The following is a 12,136-nucleotide window of genomic DNA, read 5'->3' as shown; positions in this document are numbered from 1 at the left end:
AGAATACAATCCAGGAGCAACCAACATACTACAGAATACAATCCAGGAGCAACCAACATACTACAGAATACAATCCAGGAGTAACCAACATAATACAGAATACAATCCAGGAGCAACCATCATACTACAGAATACAATCCAGGAGTAACCAACAAACATTTTTAAACTATTTTGAAAACAAACTTATCTGAAAATGATCAGTGTCTCTTTCAACAGGGTACCCTCAAAAACATTTTTTTACCATCTATATATAAATTTATCTTGACTGTCTGTCTGTCTGTTTATTGTGTATCCAATAAACGTCAAAACGGCTGAACCGATCAGGCCAAATTTTTTGTGGGACATCACGTGACCCCAGGGAAGGTTTATGAATGATAAAAAATTAAAAAATTTGCGTTTAAAAGTTTTTTATTTTGTAAAAATTTTAAAAATCTTGAAAATCAGCGAAATTTTTTCTTCTTTGTTTTAAAATGTATACAATTAGAGAACATGTGAACACAATTTAAATGAAAGATGAGCGCGAAGCGCCCTAAAAGCCTAGTTATCATAAAATTAACTGAAATTTTTGTTTTATTTAATCCTATTATTAACAATGATTTTATCTTTTAACATATACTAGACATCAACATGTAAACGTCCAGTAAAAAAAAACTACCTATTTGTAGTGGTACCGGCACGACTTGTGTTTTTAATCCGTGACCCGGCCCGACGAAGCGCAGCTCCACTATACGGATAAAATACTATCCGGGAAACCGGTACGGTACACCCGACCCACCCAGCCTCTCTCTCTCTCGAAGCGTAGGCTGAATTTTAGATTATGTTTTGATAAAATGAACGACAGTCGACAGTCCAATTATTATATGATTTTATTATGGAACCATTGACAAATGAAAATAAAAGAAAGGTCCCAAAAAACTAATCCCCCCCCCCCCTCCTGTCCCATCACTAGAATCTGCTTTAGTTCGGATCCAAAAAAAGTATACTTTGTTTTTCCTAGAACTAGGAACTAGAAAGGGGTCAGGTTATTCACTTTTTTCTTTCTAAAGCCTTTTTAAAGCCTCTTCTCATAATCCCAAATAATAAATCTGTACAACCCTCCCCTCTCCTCTCTCTCTCTCTCTCTCTCTCTGAATCTTGAGTTTCAAAAACCCCAGAGGCTTGAAATCTACACTTTTAAAGCAAATGCTAGAAACAGTATATCCTTGACGGTTCGAGAGTCATCAAAAAATTTCAAAATTAAATTAAATCTTAAGAAAAGTCATCTGAAAATAGAAATTTGGGATTTTAAGTTATCATTTCCCAAAAATTCATTCATTCTTTCAAACACCTAAACTGGTTAAATTCTCCTGTAAGGTCTTGTTTTTAAGCTGTGAAGCATGGAGTTCTCCAGATTTTTCAGAATGTAGGTTGAGGGAGGGAGGCAGGGAGCATGCAGGTAGGGAGGGGAGGGAGGGAGGGAGGGAACATTGGAATATTGGAAAAAGATTCAATTTGGGTGTAAGGGAAGGAACGGACCTAATATGTAGTAGCTTAGAAGGGAAGGATGGGATAAGAGAAGGGGGAAGGGGTGTATGCAGCAGAGATGGGGGATGGGAAAAATTGTTTGGAAGATGGGGATTAATGGGAAAAGCATTGGATGAGAGGGGTGTGTGATGGGAAACGAATGGGATGAGATGGGCGGGGGAAATTCGGTTTCTTAGCTATTTTAATTCAATCTTGATTTGGTCTATATTTAAACAATCTTTAAACTCACTGAGTTGTCTTTTTTACCTTTTTTACATAATAAGTATGAATAGAAAAGGCGAAAAACATATTTTCAAAAGAGGTCAAATTGGGATCGAAAGTCAAAGTTTGCTGGGATAAGGACCAAACTCTTAAATCCGCGTGGGGGAAAAGGGAAAAATATTAGGTGGGTGGGTAGGGTGGGTACGGTGGGTAGGGTGGGGAACGGGAAAAATATCGGAGAGTCAATTAAAAAGAAAAGTAAAGTTTAGATCGGCAAAAAACCAAGTTCTTCATTATTAGAAAAGATGAACGGAACCTAACACGATATATTTTTAAAGCGTCCTTATTTATACCTTCAGACTTATAAATAGTCATTTGATATTTTTTATTTGCGGTAACGGAATTCACTAGCTCAACTGATGGGCCATACACATTAATCAAAAATCAATTATAAATCACTTAAAAATATCAACCTTTCATATTAAAAACTTCCATATCATGAAAAGGACCAATATCATGTTAAATCGGACATTTCGAGTCATTAGCATTCATTAAAACAAAATCTGGAAAAACATTTTGTGGAAGTAATTTAAACAATTTAATTATAAAATTCAAGAAATTTGATCGTTTTGCAAAATTATGATAATTTAATTACACTTTTGATACTTTTGGTTTCATATTGGACAGTTTCGTAAATGGAAAATATTCATAAAATCCTAATCCAGGTAATTTTTTGATCGCGATATTTCATATTTAGGTTCCAGATAATGAAACTCAAAACGTTTTAGAAGACAAGCGTAAATATTTGACTAGACATTTTTAAATATTAATTGGTGTTCTTTTAACCTTTATGTTTGTTAGAATAGACACATACTTTGGTAAATAAGTATGAACATTTACTTTAAAGACATCAAAGAATTCCTGTGTTAAACGGATATTAAGTTTTCAGTAGGTTCAATCTATTCATTATATTATTAATGTAAAGGTGGGGGGGGGGGGAAGGTGGGGTTGATTATGTATGCATTGATCATTTATTCACTACAAGCTTGAATAGTATTATTTTATGTTGTAATTACAATTAGTTTAGTATTGTATACAGGTTAAATGGTTAAATGTTTGGTTACTTTGAAACCAAAATACAGGGTGCAGATTTACAAAATTAAAAAATATTTCTCAAGTCTTTCATTCATATTAACCCGACGTTTTAGTGTTTTATTGTAAAAACCCTCGTTATATTTACTTACTTTCCATGATTACTTAAATATTTCCTTTGTTTGAGGTTGCGGGATTTATAGCATAGATAATATATTATAATTTCAAGTGATCCTTCATTTAAAAAATGTGCATTGTGCATGTCTGAGTATAGCTGTGAAATCAGGGGCGTATTCAGAAATTTGACCAAGGGGGGGCTTAAAATCCACTTTTGCCCGAAAACCCCCTGAAAACCATAGATTTTACTGATCCAGGGGGGGGGGCTGGGCTCAGCCTGAATACGCCTTTGTGAGAAATAATTCGTCATTTTTCTAGTTTGAAAAGTGTTTAATTCTGACAATTTCCTCTTTCATATTGTTCCTGAACCAGAACTGCGCAAGTCAATTAACAGAGAAACCAAAATAAAAGAATCAACCATGAAAGAGAAAATGATGAATATATGCTGAATTCTTGATCTGACAAAGCTTCCAGGGTACAGTTACAAATCTGACATGCCTCTTTATTGATGGAGATTCAGTTGAAATAACATCTCCAGTCCCTTCTAGCGGCCCTTTAAATTTTTCGTCGTTTATTAAAATAAAAATTATATGATGAATGCATTTGAAATAATTGTTCACCAATGCCAAGCCATAATTCTATACTTATTTTAAGTCAATCAAAAAATTGCAAGGGTTTATGGCTTGGGTAAAACCCTTGCAAGCTAAGAGGTATAAGAGAGAAGGGGGAGAGGGGCATATTGTGCGAATCTAAGAGGTATAAGTGAGGAGGGGGAGGGGGGCATATTGTGATAAGCTAAAAGGTATAAGAGAGAAGGGGGAGGGGGGCATATTGTTAGAATCTAAGAGGTATAAGAGAGAAGGGGAGAGGGCATATTGTGCGAATCTAAGAGGTATAAGAGAGAAAAGGGAGGGGGGGGGGCATATTGTGCGAATCTAAGACGGTATTTCATGGTATCTATGAGAATCTATTTTTACAATCAAATATGAAGGTTTGGTTCATATGATCTGTTATTCCGAATATTAGGATTAGTAACAGGAAGATGGATTAGATAACACTTCGGTAGATAGATAAATAGATAGATAGATTGATAGATAGATAGATAGATAGATAGACAAATATAGAGATAGAAGGTTAGATAGATAGATAGATAGATAGATAGATAGATAGATAGATAGATAGATAGATAGATAGATAGATAGATAGATAGATAGATAGATAGAAAGATATTTAGATATTTAGATAGAAAGATATATAGATTGATAGATAGATAGATAGAGAGAGAGATAGATAACAAAATATAAATAAATAGATAGATAGATATATAGTTAGATAGATAGACAAATAGATGGATAGATGGATAGAAAGGATAGGAAGGATAGGAAAGTATGACGGATTGTGGTATTCTCTCTCTCTCTCTCTTCTGTATCCTGATGGATGGGGTTTATGGGTGCCATCCTTTATAAGTCAGAGCGTGGGGGGGGGAGGGTGTTCATTCTTTTATTTAGCCATGGGGGGGGGGTATTGATGCTTAGATCGATCATGATATAAGGGTGTGAATGGGTAAATGTAGAGGAAAATAAACAAATTTAGATTGACGAGAAGAAATATAATTTGATTTATGCAGATGCTGAAACTGGTCCGGAGAAAACAAGAAAACAACGAACAAAACTCCTATTTTGTTTCTAACAGTTCTTTCTGATTTGAGACATATTCTCAAATTAACTGACTTGGGTTAAAGAGTGGCACACGCAGATTCACAATCGTATCATGAAAACCATTATCTGATCAATAAAATGGAAATATTCCAATTTTTCTAGTTTGAAAAGTGTTTAATTTCAATAATTTCAACATATTTTTTCTGCAGCGAAAATTTGCAAGTCACTTTTGTAGAGAAGACCCTTTAAATTCATATTTGATCAGACAAAGCTTTTAAGGGTTTGTGAATGATGGGTTACCTAAAATTACGCCTGTACATTGAACTTACTGTTTACGCTATATAAAGCACTAAATATTACAGTTCTATTAAAACTGACATAATCAACAATTTCTCAGGTATGGCCCTATTTTCTTAAAAATGAATACCTACAGATTAGATTTGAAATCGTTTAAACTGATAATTTTCATGGAAAATCTAGATAATTTAATTCTAAATCTGAACTTTTATTACCAACATACATTTTACCGACCTGTCCCTTTAATAAGAAAGGAATTTACGCAAAACGTAAATTGCAGATTGAACACAGACCATAAAATATGTAATATTAGTCTCGTAAATACCTAAACTCAGATAGATAAATATATATTCAAGAGATTGGGAAAATATTGGAGACATCCCACGCCTATAGGGTGATATTGAAGAATGGAGGTAACTTACGGGTATAGGAGAATATTGGAGAATGGAGGTAACTTACGGATATAGGAGAATATTTGAGAATGTTGGTATCCCACTGGTATAAGATAGTCTTGGAGAATGGAGGCATCCTACGGGTATAGGAGAATATTGGAGACCGGAGGTATCCCACCGGTATAGGAGAATATTGAAGAATATTGGAGGTTAAAATGGAGGTGTTCTTGGCTTGGATAAGGCTAAAGAACAGGAGAAGGGAGAGGGCTGGAATATATTGCTTGTAAATTGTAAATATTAGACTCTAACCTAACCCGTAACCAATTGATATTGGTACATACAGAGTATATATATACATACATTATTGCAAAATCATAAAAGATATGAAAACTTTGTGTACAATTTTTTAAACTACAGTAAAATACATCAGATACAGCAATTGTGCAGTGTAAACAAACCAACATCACTTAAAAATATAATTTTCAAACTACGAATAAAACTTTTTTTATGTATGTAAGATCATCGAATACTCATAAAATTGCTAAAATGTCGTCTTCCTACTCCTTTGTTTTCTGGGCTTCATGCACTGTTTTATAAGGTTTTCAAAAGTATAAGCTCATTTTGATCATTTTTGATTGAAAGGCTAGTTTTTCTTTATTTAACTTAGCGATAGAATCTTCCTCTTCGATGAATATAATTTGCAAAAAGTTAAGAAGTTACAGAAAAATCCTCGAAATTTTGAGTTTCTTAAATACAAAGAACGGCAGGTTAAATATCTACATTGAAACGTTAAAACTGTTTAAGCCTATAGAAATAAAAATCTAGTTTAAATTAGAAAAAATGGGGCGGAAAGTAAATGTATTTTACCCAAGCAACTTCCAATTCATATGTAAACTGTAGGCTATCCAAAAAGGGTGATCAATATTGGAGTTTATCCAACCGCCCACCGTTTTCACTTAATAAAAATATTGTAATAAAAAAATTTAAAATTCGTCCATCTGGTTGCGAATTGACGATTTAATTTCGGAGAAAGCACCATGAGGCAAAAAAATATTTCAAAAAATTGCATGTTTTGTAAAACTTTTTTAAAAATTTCATGTTTTGTAAAACTTTCTTGAACATTTTATGCTGAATTCAAGTCCGTAAAGTTTTCTATCTAAAACTCATTCAATTTTCATCTTTTTAAAGCACTTTTCATATTTGAATTCAGCATAAAAGGAATTGAGCCTTTGCCTCAAACTAAAATTTTCTAATCCCTATATCCTTGCAACCTGATAGCGGAAACCTTGGATATTTAAAACTTAAATCATATGATTATACAGAATTCATAGTTTGAAATATCTAAAAAATTGGAATGAAAAAATATAGGGATTAGAAAATCAAAGTTTGTGGCAAAGACCCAATTCCTTTCCAAGAAATTGATGTAAAACATGAAATTTTTCAAATTATAATAAATCGTCAATTCGCAACCGTATGAACGATTTTGAAATTTTTTTATTGCAATATTTGTATCAAGTGAAAACGCAGCAATCCCCGGTGGGTGGTTACTCGTTAGCTCATTTCTGAAAAAAGTCAAAAATCAATTAGGCTTATTATCCAAGGACTCATTTCACTTTTTGAAAATGTTCCCTTTTTTCTAAAAATGGAAATAGGTCTTTATACAATATACATTGCATGATATCTACCCTTGGTTTAAGTAACTTATTAATTCACTTCTGTTTATTTAATTGTCTAGCTTGGTGGTTGCGTGGTATTATGTTTGATAACTTGAATACTAGATTATATTCAATTCGATAATTGTCATAAACTAATAATTAATGTATTTTAGGATTATAATTATAAATACAATCGGATCGGTTTTCTTTATAAATTTGATGGCCGAATGATTGAAAGAATAAAAAATAAACTTTTTTTGAGCGCTTGAATAATGTGCACATATCTACATACTTTTAAAAGGAAATGATTACTCACGTCGAACTTTTAAACAAATAGTCAAAGTTTGAAAATCTAAGGTTTACATCATTGGGTTGTAATATAAAAGTATTAAAAAATTAGTATTTGAGCCAAGTGATTAGTTTCTTTCTATTACAGCAAAAATATTTTGAAAAAGAAATTGAGTTTTTACCACAAATTATGATCCTCTAAACCCAATATTTTCAAAGAGAAAATGGCAAACTAGAATACATTCCCTCCTCATAGAAGTACATCAAATTCCTTCTCAAAAATGGCATCTGAAGAATGGTACACTTAAACTATTTTATCTTTTGAACTCGTGTTTCCTAGTCATCACATTTATTTTTTATTTTCATAGAGTTGTTACATTCTTAAATATACACAGCAGTCGAAATTTGATATGTTTTCAATCATCACACCTCTTATTGAAGTTATATTGAGAAGAACAAAAATGTTTTGAATTTCTAAAATGTATCAAATAAATTTTCTAATTTCCTTAATTTTGCGAAATATGAAAACTAGAGGCGCTACGATGTCAGTAAGCTGTACCAGTAATATTGCAACAAGTTGACCGTCTTCTTCTGGTTTGTTTGCAGTGTTTAAGATATGTTTTATTATCCCAGAAGCTTGTTGTAGAAACCTAAAAAGATGTCTTAAAATGTGGTAGCACTATACACATGCACTCATACAACCTCATCAAACATTTTCTTCATAATCGAAAACTACCCGAAGTATTTAGAAAATACAAACACTTTGTATGAAATTAGTTCAAAAGTTGCATGTTAAATAAATTTTTATATATCCCTGACTTACTGTTCCAAATTCGAAGAAATTCTGTATGACCGGTGTGTGTTTTTACACCTGAGATGAGACGAGATGAGATGAGATGAAATTTTACAGAATATTTCGTGAGTGACAGGGTTACCCACAAAGATGAGACTTCAGAGACGACTCTACAGAATTTGTACTCTGTGTTTTTTTATATTTCTGATTCCAGGCAAGTGTAAACTTGTGTCTTTCTTTGCCGAATCAGTAAAAAGGCTAAAAAAGAGAATATTCGAGGCATATTTAAAGTTGTTCAAGTCGTCTTTACAGTCTCATCCTTTGTACGGATAACCCTGTAGATCTAAAGTGCTCTAATGTACTCTATGTTTTCAAGATGTACCTTATCTCTAGTATTTATTCTGATGATAAATGTCATAGATAAATACATTGCTTAGCAATTTTATTCAGTTTTGCCAGAGTACAGAGACAAAATTTAGAATATAAATTAAATCCACTGGTTTAGTATTTGTAAAAAACGTTAAAGAGCGTTAAGATTAAAAAGCAAAAAGGAAAGAATATGATGATATTATACAAATTCATCTTTTAGGGGACATTTTTAATTTCAGGTTTTCTAATCCCTATATCTTTATAACCCAATTGCGTACACCTTACATATTATTTAGATTAAATAATTCATGTTTGAAATATCAAACACAAACATACACAAACAGGTTGCAAAGATATAATGGATTAGAAACTTTGAGTTTCTGATAAAGAATTTAACGATTTAAGAAAGTGTTTTATTTTTCAGATGTTTGAAAAATTTCTACTTATCGTGATTATTTGTTCATCAGTAACATGTCAGTCAGGTAAAATTATAATGTTTTGTCTTATCCCACGGGGTAGTTATGAAGAAGGGTTGATTAACTTGTCATGAAAGGATAAAAAGGTAATCTATCTCTGTTTGACCCAACTGAACAAGATGGTTCATTGCTATTTTTTTTAAATAAGGACATTTGTCTTCATCATTATGAGGGTTCAAATAGGTCTATTTGAATTTGTCGGCCTCTTTTGTCTGCTATAAGTATGCTAAACATTTTTCCTCAGAGACGCCCAGATATCCCCCTCGAAGTAATCCCTCTACCCTAACTGCATTATTGATTATAAAAGAGATTGTTCTAATAATTGAGCTAAACTAGTAGGCACCGAAAAACTTACTGTTTTTAGGTTGAAATAAAGCTTAAGCTTAAATGTTTTCTGTGATGCAGAAAAACAAGATTATTTCAGTTAACCAGAGAAAAAGTAATTTACTGTTCTAATTCTATGTTCAAATTGTTCATAGCTTCTGTAGCTCAGATTGTATGCTTACTAGGACAAAATATGTGTTGACTGCCATCTAGTTTCATTTCTTGAAATTAATTGAAATTCAGGGTTTGATCATAAAATATGATATTCTAGGTGTTAAGATTGAGTTCCCCTTGGTATCTGCCCTGGATAGTATAGTTTACAAGTATGGAGGAGAATCCATGAATATATCGGATACACTGGATACATTACTCAACTATTTTACTCCCTCAGGACCAGGCGTCTCACAACAATGCCTAGAAGGTAAATCAATCAAATATCTGATTCTACAAATTAACATATTTAAAAACTTTAAAAAACAATAACATCCTCTTCATAAAGGCATTAAGGAGTCATAAAGGAATCGAGTCCTTGCAACAAACTCTGGTTTTATCCCAATACGACAGACCTAATTGATATTTCACACTATAAATTCTGTTAGATCAAATAATCTAAGTTTAACGCATAAAATGTCTAAACCATCATGTTACAAAGATAAAGGTATTAATAAAAGTGAATTTGTCGCAAAGCCTCAAGATAAATCAATATGGATTAAGGGTATTCAAAATAAAAGTTTCCAGCGCTGATATTCTAACCCAGGAATATCTCTATTCTCTATTTCAGATGGTGAATACTTGAAGAAAAATATTTACCAAGGTTGGGCTCTAAAGATGATTGATGCTACAGGAAAGCTACCAGGTTCAGGAGCCCTGCAAGGTGCTCTACAAACTATACCTGGAAATGTTTACTCTTGCCTTGAGGTTGATGCAACTAGGTTCAGAGGAAAGTACTGTATTCTATCTGTAGGAGATAAGGTTGGTGATGGTGAAATACAATCAAGAAGTATCAACCCTGAAGCTATTCATCAGATAGGAGGTAGAGGTGCTCTGCTCACACCTTTATTAGAGTTTATTGCAAAAAGTAAGTTTGAGAAAGGTCACTGTGTTCCTGATTCGTGTACTGAGACAGATGTAGAGGCAGGTTGGAACAATTTCCTTGTTGAATCTGGAGTTGAGACCAACGGGTTTGTTTATAGTTGTAAAGATAACTCTCCTGTTGATGTATTACCTGCTGATTATGTTGTTCTACTGATTGTTCTCATCTTTGTGTGTCTAGTTGCTATTGGAACTATACTTGATGTTTCAGTTGAGTACCTGGATGGTCATCTGCTTCCTGAGAACATGATCATAATATTTCAAGGGTTTTCGCTTAGAAGAACTCTAGTAAAAATATTCCATGTTGGTGAAAATAAAGATAATCTGGGTTGTATCAATGGTATAAGATTTCTCTCCATGTTTTGGGTCATTGCTGGTCATTCATACCTTACAATGATAGAGTTTCCACCGTTTATTTCCAACAAAGTATTCATCTTAGAAATTATGGAACAATACTCTATGAAACTCATCTTTAATGCAACTCCAAGTGTAGATTCATTCTTTCTAATAGGTTCCACGTTGCTGGCTTTTTTAACTCTAAAAGAGTTGGATAAAAAGAACGTCCCTCCACAGAAGTTTTGGACACTCTTCTACATCCATCGGTATATAAGGCTGACGGGAGTCTATGCTGTTGTTATAGCACTTAGCGCTACCTTGTTTAAGTTTATTCCAACAGGTCCACACAACTACTTGAAGCAAGATACAGATGCTTGTCAGGAAGCTTGGTGGATGAATGTACTGTACATAAACAACTTCCATGCCGAGCTGGGACAAGAGAACTGCATGGGTTGGACCTGGTACATGGCTAATGACATGCAGATGTTTATTATCAGTCCTATATTTATCCTTGCCCTCTACCACCTCCCAATATTTGGAATAACAATGTCAATAATTTCTGTGCTTGGTACAATTGGCTTCAGAATTTGGAGAGTTCAAGATAGAGATAATGTTACATTTGATAATCTTTATAACAAACCATACTCAAGATTTGGATCTTACGCAATAGGTCTCATCTTGGGCTATATTTTATATAGGACAAAGCACATACAAAACAAAAGTCAGCTACCGAAGAACATTGCTCGACACATGAAGATAATAATTCCTATTTGTTGGTGTGTATCATTAGTTAGCATTTATTTGATTATATTCGGACCTGATTTACCTACAGAGCTAACTGACCTGGAGTTCACTATTTATCAAAGTGTGTTCAGAACGGCATGGTCTATATCATTGGCTTGGCTTATATTTGCATGTGCAAAGGTAATCATTTTTAATGGGGTTTAATTACCAAAATGTGCCTTTTCTTTTGATTTATGTCTTGCAACCCAGATTTGACTTTTGCTTAATTTTATAAGAATAATCTTCTAACTTATCATGTTTAGACTAAACTAATTGATTTTATGATACATAAGACTTTTACTATATTTTGTAATAATATAAACATAAAAACATTAAAGCTATCTTACCTAGGGATATGGTGGACCTATAAACAGTTTTCTCTCCTGGAGTTTCTGGAGTCCTCTTGCTAGAATCAGTTACTCCTGCTATCTTGTTCATTTCTTCGTCATTCATTGGACCAGCTCAATGCCAGCTTATAACCTGATGATATCCCAGCCTTACTTAATATACATGGTGATAGCAAACACAGTGGTTTGTATGGGGTGTGGGTTATTCATGGTTTTACTGTTTGAAGCTCCAATTATGCATTTAGAGAAACTTTTATTTGGATTTCTAGGAATCTCTGGACTACCAACTGTTCAAAAACCAAAGTCTGCCTGATATATGATGCTCGTGTGATGAATATTTTTTAAGTAAAAGTACAATTAAATAAAGAAAATAAAGAAAATTGATTCTCTCA

At 33.1% G+C, this 12,136-nt stretch overlaps 2 protein-coding genes across 2 annotated transcripts in view; both read left to right on the top strand.

The window, feature by feature from the left end:
• The window catches only part of LOC111701788 (nose resistant to fluoxetine protein 6), an 18,963-nt gene extending 6,827 nt beyond the window's left edge, over positions 1 to 12,136 (top strand). Inside the window, exons 2-6 of the mRNA XM_023473210.1 lie at positions 2,517 to 2,521; positions 8,809 to 8,868; positions 9,458 to 9,607; positions 9,968 to 11,538; positions 11,749 to 12,136. Coding sequence (XP_023328978.1) covers positions 8,811 to 8,868; positions 9,458 to 9,607; positions 9,968 to 11,538; positions 11,749 to 12,057 — 2,088 coding nt within the window. The 5' untranslated portion in view covers positions 2,517 to 2,521; positions 8,809 to 8,810 and the 3' untranslated portion in view covers positions 12,058 to 12,136. The remainder of the gene's footprint in view (positions 1 to 2,516; positions 2,522 to 8,808; positions 8,869 to 9,457; positions 9,608 to 9,967; positions 11,539 to 11,748) is intronic.
• Positions 6,992 to 12,136, top strand: part of LOC111701791 (limbic system-associated membrane protein) — a 30,346-nt gene continuing 25,201 nt past the window's right edge. The window contains exon 1 of the mRNA XM_023473213.1: positions 6,992 to 6,998. The gene's annotated coding sequence lies outside the window, so the exon portion shown is untranslated. The remainder of the gene's footprint in view (positions 6,999 to 12,136) is intronic.

This window comes from Eurytemora carolleeae, unplaced genomic scaffold (assembly GCF_000591075.1).
Source record: "Eurytemora carolleeae unplaced genomic scaffold, Eaff_2.0 scaffold477, whole genome shotgun sequence".
NCBI lineage: Eukaryota > Metazoa > Arthropoda > Copepoda > Calanoida > Temoridae > Eurytemora > Eurytemora carolleeae.
Note: the sequence above shows the minus strand (reverse complement) of the source record. Positions and strands in the feature narration are given on the sequence as shown.